General features: G+C 31.1%; 1 protein-coding gene and 1 long non-coding RNA gene across 2 annotated transcripts; both read right to left on the bottom strand.

The window, feature by feature from the left end:
• Positions 1–5,657: 5,657 nt before the first annotated feature.
• Positions 5,658–9,243, bottom strand: LOC107923898 (uncharacterized). The gene is made up of 8 exons (XR_001691678.2): positions 9,190–9,243; positions 9,003–9,045; positions 6,866–6,898; positions 6,300–6,371; positions 6,117–6,188; positions 5,934–6,005; positions 5,783–5,851; positions 5,658–5,691 (listed from the first exon to the last, which is right to left on the bottom strand). It is a non-coding gene; the product is annotated as an uncharacterized lncRNA (long non-coding RNA).
• A 3,608-nt stretch (positions 9,244–12,851) lies between these two features.
• On the bottom strand, positions 12,852–13,352 carry LOC107919567 (kiwellin-1). Its single transcript, XM_016849010.2, has one exon. It carries the CDS (start codon positions 13,350–13,352, stop codon positions 12,852–12,854), a length of 501 nt encoding a protein of 166 aa, XP_016704499.2.
• Positions 13,353–17,383: the final 4,031 nt, after the last annotated feature.

The raw sequence follows: 17,383 nt of genomic DNA on the forward strand, positions 1-17,383 counted from the left end.
CTTTCCATCTGCCATAGTAATCCAACTCAATAATGTCGGTAATAAGTCCGTAATACTCCACATTACCCTCAACCGGATTACTGTCCCTAGCACTAGGATAACTCGTAATTGAAGAATTAACAACAACTCCACAATTTTGAGTTCTCATTCTCTCATGATACTTTGTATGAAATCTGTATCTATTGATGAGGAAAGCACTATATCTGTTTATTATTCTGTTTGAACCTTGGGAAAGCCATTTAACTTCGTCATTGACGTCCTTTCCACTCCAAACCTATTGAATCGAAAGTAAATTGAATAATTAACTAAATTTTGGGATTATATGTAACTTATTAACTTTAGTTACATACCATTTGACTTAACCATTCATGAAAAGATTCTGTGAATAACTTATTAATCTCTCGATGTTGCAATCTTCGAGAGCGTGCACGAGATCTCAAAATTTGTTTGTACTCACTATGTTAAAAACAAGTGTATTTGGTTAGAAGATAAACAAATCAAAACGACAAATATGTGAGGAAATTTTAGAACTTACTTGCGTAACGGTTCAATTGAATCGTGGTGAAAAAGTACATATCGATGTGCCTGTATCCACGATATATCATCTAATTCTGCAATTTCAACTTTGCCGATTGGTTCTCCATAACTTTGAAATAAATAAGTTTCGGCCAAGTCATGATCATTGAGCCCAGCATTTCTACTTGGTCTATTCAATCGTGTTTTAGCATCTTCTAAATATCTAGAACAGAAGGTCATGCACTCTTCTGCCAAGTAGCCTTCAGCAATTGATCCTTCTTGATAACGCTTATTGCGACAATATGGCTTCAATTTGCTTAGGAACCTAAACACGATATACAATATTTATCAAAAGCTGTAACTAAATGTATAGAGGTGAATGAATGAATACTTGAGAAAAAAATTAGCACCTTTCTATAGGATACATCCATCGATAAAAAATCGGTCCACCAAGGATTGCTTCGTGAGGGAGATGGATTACCAAGTGCACCATAATAGTGAAGAAGGAAGGTGGAAAGATCTTCTCTAAATTGCACAAAGTCAAAGCCGCTCGATCGTGTACTTTCTCAAGTTCTTCGACATTCAAAACTTTACCACAGATAGCTTTCATTATATTGGATAGTTCAATTATACAGGACGTTACATTTTTTGACATACAGCACCGTAAAGCAATTAGGAGTAAATCTTGCATCAAGATGTGGTAATCATGTGATTTTAATGAATATAATCTTCTACCTTTGAAACTCACACATCGAGATATATTTGACGCATATGCATCTGGGACCTTTATATCCTTCAACACCATGCAGAAAACTTCTTTCTCTTTCTTTGACATTGAAAAAATAGAAGGCGGCAACCGATATTTCCCATTCGGAAGTACTTGAGGATGAAGATCACGCCGGATTCTCATGTCAACTAAATCAAGTCGGCTCTAAAGATTGTCTTTAGATTTTCCATCGACATTTAAAATTGCCCCAATTATGTTCTCGCAGACATTCTTCTCAATATGCATGACATCAAGATTGTGGCGTAAAATGTTGTGCTCCCAATAAGGCAACTCAAAAAAAATACTCCTTTTCTTCCACAACTCTGCCTCATTAGGATCATCCTCTTCGTCAAATTCATCATCAGATTCATCCCTCGATCTTCTCCTTGTTTGCGTGATAGGTGGTTGATTCATCTTCCCGTAACTAAAGTTGATATCTTTTAACATAAACAAGATTTCAGATCCAATGGTCTGCTCAGGAGCTCCTCTGTACTCTTCAGTACCGTCAAATAGAGTCCTCTAAAATCTAAATTTATGATTTTCATCTAACCACCGACGATGGCCCATGTAAGAGAACTTCTTCCCATTATACAACCACTTCGAACAAGTTTACGCAGCACAACAAGGACAGGCATAACGTCCTTTGGTACTCCAACCCGATAAATTAGCATAAGCCGAGAAATCATTAATTGTCCACAATAAAGGTGTACGTAAATTAAAGTTCTCCTTTCTCAATACATCATATGTCTCAACACCCGACCATAATTGTTTTAACTCTTCAATAAGTGGCTGCAAATAGATGTCAATATCATTTCCGGGACCTTTCTCTCCAGGGATAATCATTGATAAAATAAATGAAGATTGCTTCATGCAAATCCATGGAGGCAAATTGTAAGGAACAAGCACTACAGGCCAAGTACTGTACGAAGTACTCATGATTTTAAATGGATTAAAGCCATTAGCTGCTAGCCCAAGCCTCACATTCCGAGGATCGCTTGCAAAGCTTGGAAATTTACTGTCAAATGATTTCCAAGCTAAAGAATCCGCAGGATGTCTTAATAATCCATCATCGGTCCGTTGATCATTATGCCACGTCATAGATTCGGCTGTCTTTAAGGACATGAAAAGCCTTTGAAGTCTTGGTATCAGGGGAAAATATCGCAAGACCTTGACTGGCTTCTTTCTTAACTGTGCCCCACCTTCATCCGTATTCACATCTTCTGTATTACTATTCATCCAACGAGACTTACCGCAAACATGACAAGATTGTTGGTTTTTCTGATCACCCCAGTACAACATGCAATCATTTGGGCAACTATGAATTTTATCGTACCCAAGGCCCAAATCTTTTATTAGTCTCTTCATATCTTGACAAGACTGGAGAATTTTTGCAAATGGAAACATCTCTCTTAGAAACTCTAGCAGCATTGTAAAAGAGTTTCCGGTCCACCCTCCCAAACATTTTAAGTGAAATAGACGAATGCAGAAGGACAATTTCGAATATTTTGATCCCTCGTAAAGTTCTTCATTCATTTCATTAAGTAAATTGTAGAACTTAGCCACTTCTTCATTTGGCTCCTCATTAAGTGCACTTGTTCCCATTTCGCCAAAAACATTTCCACCAATATTACAATCATCGGATGCAATAAAGTCAGGTGGAAACGATTGCTCACCATGACTGTGCATATTAAATGCATCCCGCAACATACCTTCCATGTCATCTTGTCTAACATACTGATGGTAATCAGTATCAGGATAAGTCGGATTAATCGTTGAAGAAGTTCCACTAGATGTACACTCTCCATGGAAAATCCATTTTTTATACCCCCGAATAAAGCCATCAACAATTAGATGTTCGTAGACAACTTCACGAGTATGCCAGTAGATGTTGCCACACTTCTTACACGGGCAAAGAATTATATTCTCTTGGCTTGCATTTTGAAATGCAAAATTTAGAAAAGTTTGTACTCCATTTTGATAGCCATTGCTTACCCTTGACAATTTCATCCAACTCCTATCCATTTTGTAGTTCTTGAAATCTAAAGTTCACAACATATTACAGTTACTTAAATGTTCTCAATTGAGAACTTCTTCCCATTATACTAAATATCAGGTCTCTAATGGGTATAAACTAATTCAGGCAAGTTGCGAGATTTTCAACTATAGATTTATGTATTATGTAAGTTAAGTAAATTTCGTAAACTAGTTATGTATGATATGATATATATTTAAGTATTATGTAAGTTATGTAAGTTATGATATGATATATATTTATGTAAATTATATATTTATCTAAGTTATATAAGTTATGTAAGTTATGTAAATTATGATATAAAATATATTTAAGTATTATGTAAGTTATGTAAGTTATATATTTATCTAAGTTATATAAGTTATGTACGTTTTGTAAGTTATATAAATTATGATATCAAATATATTTATGTAAGTTATGTAAGTTATGATATGATATATATTTATGTAAATTATATATTTATCTAAGTTATATAAGTTATGTAAGTTATGTAAATTATGATATAAAATATATTTAAGTATTATGTAAGTTATGTAAGTTATATATTTATCTAAGTTATATAAGTTATGTACGTTTTGTAAGTTATATAAATTATGATATCAAATATATTTATGTATTATGTAAGTTTTTTATTTCACGATGTGGAAAATCACATGGATAATACATATCAAGTATCAAGTATCTACAGGAAAGTAGCGGGATTAAATAATATTTAATTAAATAATATTTATAAAAATTATTTTAATTAAGTGATATACATGTCGTTCGTTTTTATTTGACAAATCACATGTGCAGTTAAAATAGTCCACACTTAATTTAATTTATGTTTTACAAGTCATCTTTTCTTAAGTACATATTAATATAAAAAAAGAATCGTAATAAAAAATCAAACATTATTAATATAAAAAAATAGTAATTTGAATATAATAATATAAAAAAGAATCGTAAATATTAAAATCAAACATTATTAATATAAAAAATAGTAATTTGAATATAATAATATAAAAAAGAATCGTAGTTTAATTTTTATAAGTAAATTGGAAATAAATATTCAATAGTAAATGAGCTCGATAGAACTTTTTTCAAGTCTTTTTGATTTTTTTAAGATTCATCATACGTGGCGTTGTTACACCTAGGGAGGATCCATTATATCTTGCAGCTCGATATAAGGCAACCCGTCAGGTTTCCAGCCTATATACTGTGAATCTTTAAAATATTTAAATATTAAAATCAAACATTATTAATATAAAAAAATAGTAATTTGAATATAATAATATAAAAAGAATCGTAGTTTAATTTTTATAAGTAAAAAGTAAATTGGAAATAAATATTCAATAGTAAATGAGCTCGATAGAACTTTTTTCAAGTCTTTTTGAATTTTTTAAGATTCATCATACGTGGCGTTGTTACACCTAGGGAGGATCCATTATATCTTGCAGCTCGATATAAGGCAACCCGTCAGGTTTCCAGCCTATATACTTTGAATCTTTAAAATATTTAAATATTAAAATCAAACATTATTAATATAAAAAATAGTAATTTGAATATAATAATATAAAAAAGAATCGTAGTTTAATTTTTATAAGTAAATTGGAAATAAATATTCAATAGTAAATGAGCTCGATAGAACTTTTTTCAAGTCTTTTTGATTTTTTTAAGATTCATCATACGTGGCGTTGTTACACCTAGGGAGGATCCATTATATCTTGCAGCTCGATATAAGGCAACCCGTCAGGTTTCCAGCCTATATACTGTGAATCTTTAAAATATTTAAATATTAAAATCAAACATTATTAATATAAAAAAATAGTAATTTGAATATAATAATATAAAAAAGAATCGTAGTTTAATTTTTATAAGTAAAAAGTAAATTGGAAATAAATATTCAATAGTAAATGAGCTCGATAGAACTTTTTTCAAGTCTTTTTGAATTTTTTAAGATTCATCATACGTGGCGTTGTTACACCTAGGGAGGATCCATTATATCTTGCAGCTCGATATAAGGCAACCCGTCAGGTTTCCAGCCTATATACTTTGAATCTTTAAAATATTTAAAATAAGGTTGGAGAGAAGGTCAGCCATTGTTGTAATTTTAATGGACAAGCAAGCTACACGGTAATAAAATTAATTCATACTTATTCATACTTAAGCTGAATCAAATAATAAATAAGTTGAACCAAATATTTAAAATTAATTTGGTAACAAAATAGTTCTGCTCCAAACAGAACCAGCAATTAAATCTTTACAAAATCGCAACCCCAAAATATTAATTTTTCCAAAATCATCATGATAAAACTATTATTGATTAGAATTTTGAAATAAAACGTACCTTAATAAAACGTACCTGGTCTACTCCACTCTCACCAGCAAACAGAGGCTGGAGTCAAAAAAGTAATATTTGTTAAGTGATTTAAAGTGAAAATGCATAGAAATAAGGAAAAAAATTTAGCAACGAAACCTATACGTACCTAGAACAAATGTCAATGGCTGTGGTGTATTTAGTTGCACCAAATATTAATTCAGGTGCTCGATAGTACCTAGAACAGATGTAAGATTATAAGAGTAGCACCAAATATATTTCAGTTTAAGCAAATATAAAAACTTTATCTATATCAGTACCAAATATTAATTCGAAGATTAAATGGCAGCTTCAGTTGAACCAATAGTTGCAGGAGGAGCAGGAATCAGTAACTGAAATACATACAACATTAATTCACTAATACAGACACATGTAAGATTATAAGAGTAGCACCAAATATATTTCAGTTTAAGCAAATATAAAAACTTTATCTATATCGGTACCAAATATTAATTCGAAGATTAAATGGCAGCTTCAGTTGAACCAATAGTTGCAGGAGGAGCAGGAATCAGTAACTGAAATACATACAACATTAATTCACTAATACAGACACATGTAAGATTATAAGAGTAGCACCAAATATATTTCAGTTTAAGCAAATATGAAAACTTTATCTATATCAGTACCAAATATTAATTCGAAGATTAAATGGCAGCTTCAGTTGAACCAATAGTTGCAGGAGGAGCAGGAAGCAGTAACTGAAACATATACAACATTAATTCACTAATATAGACACATGGAACTATATCCTAAAAGTCAAAACACAAGGAATTAAAGTATATGTACCATATTTAGTATACAATATAATTTTACTTCATATATATTACTTCATATAATTATTATAGTAATAATTAAATTTATTAACAATCGCCATAGTACAAAAATAGGGAAGAAAAAATTAGGTGTTGGTTAAAAGCAGTCAAAAAAATATTTTTGTACAAAATTAATTCAAATACTAAGTAAATCTTGACAGAATAACCCAAACAAGAAGGAATTATATAACCAACCTGCAGTGTACAAGAAGTAACAGATAGGCATTTGATACTTGATAAGGATGCTAACAAACTGATACAAAAATTATCAATCTGAATGGCTGATCATTTTTTCAATTGCTCCCTGGAATGCATTGATTTATCAAATTAGATTCAATACACAGAACATAAATGTAAAATTAATTAATAATAAAACGTACTTGCGTCTCAGAAACAGATACAGAAGAATGACCCTGAAAAAGTTTAAAAATTAAATGTCAACAAAATCCAACTGATTTGTACCAAAATAGATCATCTTCAAACTACAACCATCTAAATTGAAAATTGATATAAGGCATAATGTGAGTAATCCTTAATAAAACTTCATGTCAGTTTTGCGATATAATTCAGTCAAAATAAACTTCTCAGCCCAAAAATATGCAGCAGTTGTTGCAAATGTTTTTACATTACATATATTTATAATCCAGTCAAAATAAACTTCATGTCAGTTTTCCTAGATATAGAAAAAGGGATAGAAATGACATCCATATTTAGACATAAGCAAAAGTTTACAAGCTGCAGTGTTTGCAAAAGCTAATCATGAAAATATTGGTCAACAGATTGTTGCAGCACATCAAAATCTTGTTGTAAAAGGTTGTTGATATTAGCAAGAAGTAAACTTTGGCCTCTAGCCTTAACAAGTAATGTGATAAGAGAAGTTTCCAACCTAAGTTAAGTGTTAAAAAAATATATAATAGGAAAAAGAAAATGGGGGAAGCAAATGTTTTAGTCGTTCACATCTGAGCCTAAGAATCAAAAGAAGTTTATAAGAAGAAACTCATTGACAGACATTACAGACAATAGGCTAAAAACAAACAGATCTGATAATATGGGTCAAACCATCTAGCCAATGGAACTGATTGGCCAAGAAATTTTCATTAGACGTTTCTAACTTTATGAACTTTGAACAATGGATGAGGACCAGCATTTGCAACCCCATGACACCATGATATTTTACCATTAAAATGGGGTTTAAAATTTTAATCAATATCTTGTTAAGTGCATTGATTCAATTATGTTAACCATTGTATCAAATATCTACTACATGAATGAACTAATCCACCCAGTACTAACAAGAAAAATGAAAATAGATTTAATTATTTTAAATATATTTTCATCAAACATTGATAATCATATATATTTATATGTTTAAATATTTTGAATTTGGTATTTTTATTTCAATTCAGGGTTGATTTTGAGGTAACTTGGGTAATTTTTTAAAGTATGTTATGTTAATGTTAAAAGTAACTTTTTGTTATTAAACTGTGTACAAACTTTGAATCTATTCATATATATATCCCACATTCCTAATCATTACATAGTAAAAAAGAAAAATGAAATTCTATTCCCAATAAACACATTTACTTAATTTTATTGAAATAAATAAAATAATTAAATCTATTTTTACACGAGTATACAAAAAAGTAAAATATATATACATATGATTTCCCGTAAATTTAATTTGATGTTAGAGTTGCTTTGTAGCTTCTTCAAGTATCCCTTTAGATCTTATACTAATAGAAAGTTGAATCAGAACTTTTTTCCACATCTGCCCAGTTATGCTTATGTTAATATGTGAAATTCAGATGATACTAATGTCTTACAAGTTGTATCCCATGATGCATGATGCTATTTATATCATAAAACACATGGTGTCACTTCATCCAAATAGCTGCTTCTTAAACTAGGTTTGCATGCAGTTAGTGAATAAACAGCAAATTATTGAGGGAAGAAGAATAGTATCTCTTTAAATGCCATAGCATAAAGAATGGGCACATCAAGAAACAATACCATGAAACCAACATTTGAAGAATCATGTTTAAATCTAAGCCTCACTGACACACAAGTATACCGTACTAGATTTAACCAATTTTTTAAAATCACAACAATACCAATACAAATATGTCTTAATAATCACAAAGTTTAGAATCAAATTTTTACAGTGCAGCACAAACAAACTAAAAACTGGAATAATCTAAATTACAACTGAGTAATTGAACTAAAACTTGCAACTCATAGTGGGATTCAGATACCCTATATACTGAATTTTGAATCTAGATACTTAAAACTCAAACCTCCTCTCTTACCAACTGTGCTAAGACTTTCATTAATGGAGATTTAACAACTGACATCAAAATTTATATAAAACAATTAATTAATATTACACAACCAAAACATGACTACCTAGACGATGAGTAGATCAAGGGGGCAAAAACAAAAGAAAGCATCTCAAAACTAGAAGCACCATTGACATAGTTAATTAAACAAGCATTTAGCAAGTTAGAAACATTCAAGCACCATCAGGCCGCATTAATCTTTTCCTTAACAGTGGGTTGTGGTCCTGTTCAAAACAATAATAAAATATCAGAAATATACAAGCTTGATAAGGTTTTGCCTATGTTAGCAAAATAAAACAATGAGAGAAAGGAAGATTGAAACAAGAAAAGCAGAAAGACCCAGAAAGCAGGAAGACGTTAAAACATACCTTGTAAAATTTGGGTGTTATTGGGAATCCATGGAAAAAGCTAAATCCAAGAAGATGCCCCCACTCATCTATAGAGACAGTTGATTTGTTTCCTTCTAAAACTGACAAGATGAGCCGGATATTGGGAAACTAGGGTAAAAATTTTGGAGGAGAAGAAGTTGGGGGAAATTTGGGGGAGAAGAAGTTGGGGGAAATCGGGGAAATTGACTTTGGCAGAGAGTAAAGCAATTTCGGGCCACACAGAAACGACGCCGTTTTAGTTAAAAAATTTAGATTTTGTGGCGTTTTCATAAAACGCCACTAATAAAAATAACAACAAAGTATAAAACGACAGCATTTTGCTTCCATGGATAATTGTGGCGTTTTTCAATAAAACGCTGGTAAACTTTAATATCATTTAGCCTTTATATTTTTATAATATTATTAATTAATCAAAATACTTAATATTATTAACACTAATTAATCAAAACTCTATACCTTAAACCATTAAACTATATCCCTATAACCTTAATCCCTAAAGTATATCCCTTAAACCCTAAACTATATCCCCTAACCATAAACCACAAAATAATAACCCCTAAGCCTTAACCACAAAATGTATAGATTAATCATAACCTTAAACTATATCTCTTGATCCTTAAACCACAAAATAATAACACTAATTAATCAATACTCTGAACCTTAAACCATTAAACTATATCCCCTACTAAAGTACCGGCCTAAACTATATCCCCTAAACCTTAAACCACAAAATAAAAACCCTTAAGTATTAACCCCTAACCCCTAACCCTTAAATCATAAACCCCAACCCTTAAACCATAATACATAAACCTTAAAATAGTAACTCATAAACTTTAAACCCTTAATCATATAACCTAAATCGTAAACCCTAAACTTTTTAGCGGTGTTTTACCAAAAGCGCCGCTAATGCTCTTATTTTTAGCGGCGTTTTACCAAAAGCGCCGCTAATGCTCTGTTTTTAGCGGCGTTTTTGGTAAAACGCCACTATTGCTCTATGTTTTACAATTTTTTTGGCATTTTTTGAGAAAACACCGCTAAAAACGCCGCTAAAGACCTGTTTTCCTGTAGTGGAGTTTCAAAACTAAGGCAACATTCTTATTTAGAGATTCGAGAAATCAACCTTACGGGATTTGATTTTCTCTTTGAACCTAAATAACCAAACATCCTTTCAAAATTAAAAAAACACATGAGCTTTAAACAATATTTGAATAGGGAGTAATTTTATTTTTGAGAATTTGAGATGTCGTGACCTAATTACGGGACATGACCTTTTTCGTTATCTCGAAATAAGAAGGCTTCTTACATAAGTTTTTATTTCACTAAAAGATTTAAATAAAAAACATGCAAAGAGGGATCATATTTAAATTTTTGAATTTTCAACTTTCGACATTAAGACATCAATTAATCAACTAGGTACCAATTTTGGGTGTCACGAGGGTGTTAATCCTTCCTCTTGCATAACCGACTCCCGAACCCATTTCCTGGATTTTGTGGACCGAAAATTATCGCTTTAGTAAGTTAAACCTTTTGTTAAAACAATCAAATTACGAGGTGATTTGATCACACCTCATAAAAAGGATTGGTGACGACTCCCCTTTTTCGGTTTTTTTTAAATAAAGTCGATTTCAAAAAAAGGGTTTTGACATATCGCAATTATTTATTTTCATTGAGTTATATTTGATAGAGATTATGTGACCCAAATCCCGTCACTTGTTGTAGAAATAAGTATAGTGACAAAATAAGAGGATTTATGGGGGTGAGAGCTTCAGATTTTTTAAATAATTACATGCCATACAACATAAGTTGAATTTGTATAGAACTATTCTTCTTCTATTTGATTTTGATTAGAACAAGGATTTTCAACTCTTAAATAGATGTAGTCGAAACTCTTTTTGTATTATTCGTTTTTCAATATTAGTGAATTTCTCCTTCTTTACCCATGATTTTTTCTCAAAAGGGTTTCTACGTAAAATCTATGTATTCTTATTTTTTCATTCTTATTATTTTGCAATTGTTTTACCACCATTATCGACATTTATTCTAACAATATCATTGACCATTTATTATTAACAAAGTAGGCTAATTATGCTAATTTCATTGAATAATTATTTTTTATGAAAAAGTTAGAGAGGCCATTTTGAGTCAATTTTTTCATTAAAATTACTCAATGGAGTTAATATAAGCATCTAATTTGTTAATAATAGAAGTCTAATGATTTTAATTTGATGAAATTAAAGATTTTTGACTTACGTTAAAATTAAATCTAAATTAAGTGACCCTTTTAGGGTATGTCTCTACCGTTTAACTCTCGCTTGTGTAGTTTTTAAATTTCAAAAAATGTGTGAAATAATTTTTCTAATATTAATCTAAAATAATAACAAATCTTTTAAATTTCTTTTGAAAGATTAATAACCTACACCCATGTTTTATTTTGTTATATCCATATCTGACACTCTAATTACTTGGTGAATATCCAATGTGACTCACCATTTGAGAACAAGATAAAATGTTATAGACATGGAGGTTTACATTGTTCAAATAAAAACTATAGCTCTCCTTAACAATTAAAATTTGAGACCCAAATTCGAGTTTTATTATACACAATTTTCATATGAGTCTCTAATGTGACTCATCCTTTGAAAACAAGATAAAATATTAGAGGCATAGAAAGTTACATTGTTCAAATAAAAACTATAGCTTTCCTAAGCAATTAAAATTTGAGACCCAAATTCGAGTTTTATTATACACAATTATCATATGTGAGTCTCTAATGTGACTCATCCTCTGAAAACAAGATAAAATGTTAAAGATGTGAAAGGTTACATTGTTCAAATCAAAACTATACCTTTCCTCAACAAATAAAATTTGGGGCTCATATTCGAGTTTTATTATGCACAATTATCAATTTATTTAAAATTTAAGAAGGGTTAGTTTAGCCATAAAAGACAGGGAGAAATTCAATCTAAAATTTAAGAAAAATATAGGGTTGCAAAGATTATACATTCTCCTTAAAAAGTACCAATTCTTATATTGATTTAGGAATTCTTAGTTGAGGTATACTAAGATAGTATAGGTAGGTAATTGGGGTTGAACTACTATAAATTGAATTGTACCAAGCTTAAACGTCAATTATGGACATGTGTTGGTTCCTTTATCACTCTTATACAATTTAAAAACTATATTAGTGTATCAAATAATTATCTTGCATATAAATTATTTAGTTTATCAAATTTACTTCTATTCTTTAATTCCTATTTTGTAGGGGTGGAATTAGGAATTTTGTATTTGTGGGTTATGATAAAATTAACAAAATTTGGGGGTCAAAACTAAAAATTTGGTGTTAAAATGATTTAAATTGAATAATTAATTTTTTAGGAGGGGCAAAAGATGAAAAATTTCATTTAATCAAGTGGATAAACGAACTAAATTGAAGTATTATATTTTAAGTAGGGCAAAAATAGAATTAGACCATTTAAGCAAGGGGACAAGGTCCTAGATACAATTAAGGACCAAATAGTTAAAATTAAAACTTTACTTTCAAGTCCTAGATAAATTAAGGCCAAATATCATATAGCTAAAGAGTAAAGAACCACAATCCTTGCTTGAAACAAAAGCAAATACGAAGAGGCAAAAAAGTTTAATCAAGCATCAGACCAGTATATCTCCATTTCGCCACGTTTGTCTCCACACACTCCCAAGGCATCCCAAACTGCATCCGAGGCATCGACTATGTTGTTGGTACATGGAGGCTGGAAATTGTGTTCATCGTCACATCCCATCGTGGAATCACATTTGTCGACTACTTTAGCTTTAACAGTTTTTCCATTACCATGGATGTTAATATACTTCATACACCATTTTTTCTTGTTGAACCATCCCGTCGAAAGGGCCACAATCAATTCCGAATGTTCATGAAACTTGTCATCGCATTCGCATGGACTGCCACCGTCCTCACCAGAATCGAATCCATTGAGAGTAAAGGTCGCCTTAGTATGATTTGAAACCGGCGGTGAACACTTGTACGTGTCGTAAAACTTGCCTTCTTTGCAACAATCTGAATCATGGCCTTTGTTACATTTACCTGGAGGAGGCTTTTTCCCTCTAAGCTTACCGCTGGGTTTGCAAGTATCTGCTTCAACCATCAAACAATCTATAATAACTAAAACGAATAAACTAAAAAGAAAAATAGTAGAAAAACCCTTCATATTCATATTCTTTTGTTAATTAACTCGTTGTAAATTACTCTTTCTTGGTGCAGAGAACATGAAAGTGGTGGATTTATATAGCCACAATGTTACTAAAAGTATCGCAAGAAAGGGCCCAATGTCTCACAAAAGTTTAAAAATTGCCACATTTTACAATTGTTGGAATCATAATATAAGTTAAAATATCAATAAATTATCATTTGACTAAGCAATATTGTTGAGAAATAAATCATCTCGTTGTAAAAGTATCATGAATGAATTTGTATTAAGGGTTAGATCTTATTTTACCCACTCTACTAAAAAAAGAGCAAATTAGCCCCTATACGTTAGAAGAAAGAGCAAGCTGGTCTTTCTTTTAAAATTTTCATTCATTTTTACTGTTAAAAATTGATCCCTGTATACCAACATGAGGTTCACGTGGCATGCCACGTGTAGCTATCTAGTTATTCCATCAACCATGCCAATTTTTAACTGTAGAATTAGATGAATTTTTTAATAAAAGGAACAATTTACTATTTTATTTAACGTATAGAGACTAATTTACTCTCTTTTTTTTAGTAAAAGGGGTAAAATGCAATCCGACGACAGGGGTTTCCATAATATTTTTACCAGCAACCCACATTTATTATGATTTAAAAGTTTTAGTCATGATTGAGTCTTAACTCGATTAGCATGAGTATTGTTATCAATGTAGGACGTGGGTTTGAATGCGCTGAAGCGCATTATCCTTCTATTTATGAATTGAGGTAGGGCTTTAAGTAGTTCTAGAAATTGTATTAAAAAAATAGATACGATCAAAACTTATAATAGATTTATAAAAAAAATATATCGTTGTTGGAAGTCAAAACTGCCACAAATTTGTCCTAATCTATGGTATGATTACATATGCGTATTAATGACAAATTTTAAGAGAAAATATTATTAATCTCAACTATTCGACTAGATTTTTAAATCTAGAAAATAAAAATAATCTCAAACTTATAGGAAACGACATTAAATGTTGACCTAAAAATTATATTTATGGTTCTATATACAACAATGTTCAACAATATACCTCGACATATATAAGTAACAAGGCTGCTATCTTGTTTCTATTTTAAGATAGGATTAGAATCTGTCTAAACTACATATTTGCCTAAATTAAATACTTGAAAACAATACTAATAAAACAATGTTATCATATGAGGTTTGATTTTTAGCATATTCATTGCCAAGGCATTTGTCCATTTATGCTTATAGGCGTGTTTGATTAGGTGGAAAAGTGGAAAGAAAATAAATTTAGTGTGCTTGGTTGGGAAGAAATTAAGAGAGATGATCATTTTTCATCCTAACCTATAAAAATCAATCATTTCAACTAAATTGGGTAATGAAAGAAAAGGAAATGTAATTTTCTTACCACTTTTTCATCTCTCCTACCAAGCACACTTATATGGAAAGAAAAATTATGTTTTTCATTCCTTCTAGTTTTCTACCCCTTCAAATTTTCATCCTTCCAATTTTCTTTCCATTCTACAAAGCAAAGTGTTAAAGAATTTTTGTTCCCCATGGAAATTAATGGTTAAGTTTGCGTTATTTAAATAGATTTCAAACTTTTGGAACATTCTAATTAGGTACTCAAGTTATTAATATTGGATTAATCATTCTTTCTATCGACCTTATGATTGGCTTAGGCATTTAATGCCAACTCAAGTATAGCATGAAACATGTTTAATTTTTGAGTGGTATTGGTTGTTATATTCCGACGGTCCACTGCCATCCCTACCATCCTCGAAATTGTTAAGTGTCAACATTGCTTTTGTACTACTCAGCATAGGTGGTGAACACTTGTACGTCATGTAAAACTTTCCATCCTTACAACAATTCGAGTCATTTTCGAGATTACATTGACCTGGCAAAGGATTTTTCCCTCTAATCTTCCCCCTAGGTTTTGCACGATTGAGCTTCACCACTTGCAAAAATATAAATAACACAAAGGAGAATTAAAAAAACACTTGAACCAACTTTGTTTCTTCATTATTTTTTCCTTTTAAATCCAATTTGGGCTTAATGTTTGGGATGTGAAAAACTACAACGGGGAAAAAAGCAATAGATAGAGATTATACCTTTAAGTGATTCAAGATATCAATAGCTTGGGAACATGAAATTAGGACAAATTTGTGGCACTTTTGACTTTCAAGAAAGATTATTTTTTTTGAATAATTTTATTATAGGTTCTGATCATATCTATTTTTTTTAACACGATATTTAGAATTACCCATATCTCCTCCCCAACCCATAAATAGGAGGATAATGTGCTTCAGCATACTCATATCCACATTCTCATATATTGATAACTGTCGAAACCATTTTTTGAAAAAGAGGTCGACTTTGACTTTGAAAACGAAAACAAAAACGAACATGGGAGTCGCCACCAAATCCTTTTATTTAGCTGTGATCGGATCACCTCGTAATTCAATCATTTTAATAGAAGTTTAAATTTACTAAAACAATGATTTTGGTCTACGAAGTCCAAAAATCGGGTTCGGGAGTCAGTTACGCATGAGGAAGGATTACCACCCTCGATACGCCTAAAATTGGTACCTAGTTGATTACTTGGTGTCTTTAGTGTCGAGAATTGAAAATCTTGAAGAGATTTAAAAAATGAACATTTGATAAAATATTGAAAATTTTTCGAGAAATGGCATACTTCATGTTAATCGAGAAAGAAGATTATGTCCCTTAAGTTAGGACGCAATGTCTTAAATTTCCGAAACGATAATAAACGTCAAAAAATTTATTTTAAAAGACATTCGATTATCTCGGTTTTAGAGAGAAACCATATTCTGTAAGTTAGAACACGATCCTTTCGTGATTCCCGAGATTATTTTAAAAGATCACATTTTTTTAAAAAAAGTCTGTTTATCCAGATTTATCGCAAAAATCGAAACCCCGTAAGTTAGGGAACGACTTTTCGAATTTCAAAATGCTGAGTATCGATTATTTTAAAAATAAAATTTAATGTGTCGGTTAAGATGTAGCACAATTTGGTAGTAAAATGTAAAAATAAATTTCGGTGCTTGATATGCTTAACAGAATAACAATAAATGCGTAATATGAATAATATGAACATACAAATAAACGAATTATAGTACACATAATGGTAATAGTCCACTACAACAAAACAACCCTACCGCGACACTTTTTTAACCTAAGACGACGCAAAAAAGGTTGGCATAGGCTCGGCGACGCTTTTGAAAAAGCGTTGCCATAAGTCAACATAAGCCGACCTTTATTAAAGGGTTGCGAAAGGCTTAGTCAATGCCGACCTTTAAAAAAGGTTGCGATAGACCTAGTCAAGGCCAACCTTTGAAAAAGGTTGTGATAGACCTGTTTAAGGCAACCTTAAAAAGGTTGGGATAGACCAGTCTAAGATAACCTTTAAAAAAAGTTGGGATAGACCATATCTAAGGAAACATTTAAAAAAAGTTGCGATAAACCTTGTCTAAGGCAACCTTTAAAAAAGATTGGGATAGAATCGTCTAAAGCAACCTTAAATAGGTTGGTGTAGACCTTGTCTAGGGCAACCTTTAAAAAAGGTTGGGATAGACCTTATCTAAGGCAACCTTTTAAAAATGTTGGGATAGACCTTGCCTAAGGCAACATTTAAAAAAGGTTGGGATAGATCTTGTTTAAGGCAACCTTAAAAAAGGGTTGAGATAGACTTGTTTAAGGCAACCTTAAAAAAAGGTTACGATAGACTTGTCTAAAGCAACCTTAAAAAGGTTGGGATAGATTCGTCTAAGGTAACCTCCAAAAGGTTGGAATAGATCTTGTCTAAAGCAACTTTTAGAAAAGGTTGGGATTGACCTATCTAAGACAACGTTAAAAATGTTGGGATAGACCCATTTACAACAACCTTAAATAAGTTGAGATAGACCTTTTCCAAGGCAACTTAAAAACAGTTGGGATAAACCCGTCTAAGGCAACCT

Source organism: Gossypium hirsutum, chromosome A12, assembly GCF_007990345.1.
Source record: "Gossypium hirsutum isolate 1008001.06 chromosome A12, Gossypium_hirsutum_v2.1, whole genome shotgun sequence".
NCBI classification, from domain to species: domain Eukaryota; kingdom Viridiplantae; phylum Streptophyta; class Magnoliopsida; order Malvales; family Malvaceae; genus Gossypium; species Gossypium hirsutum.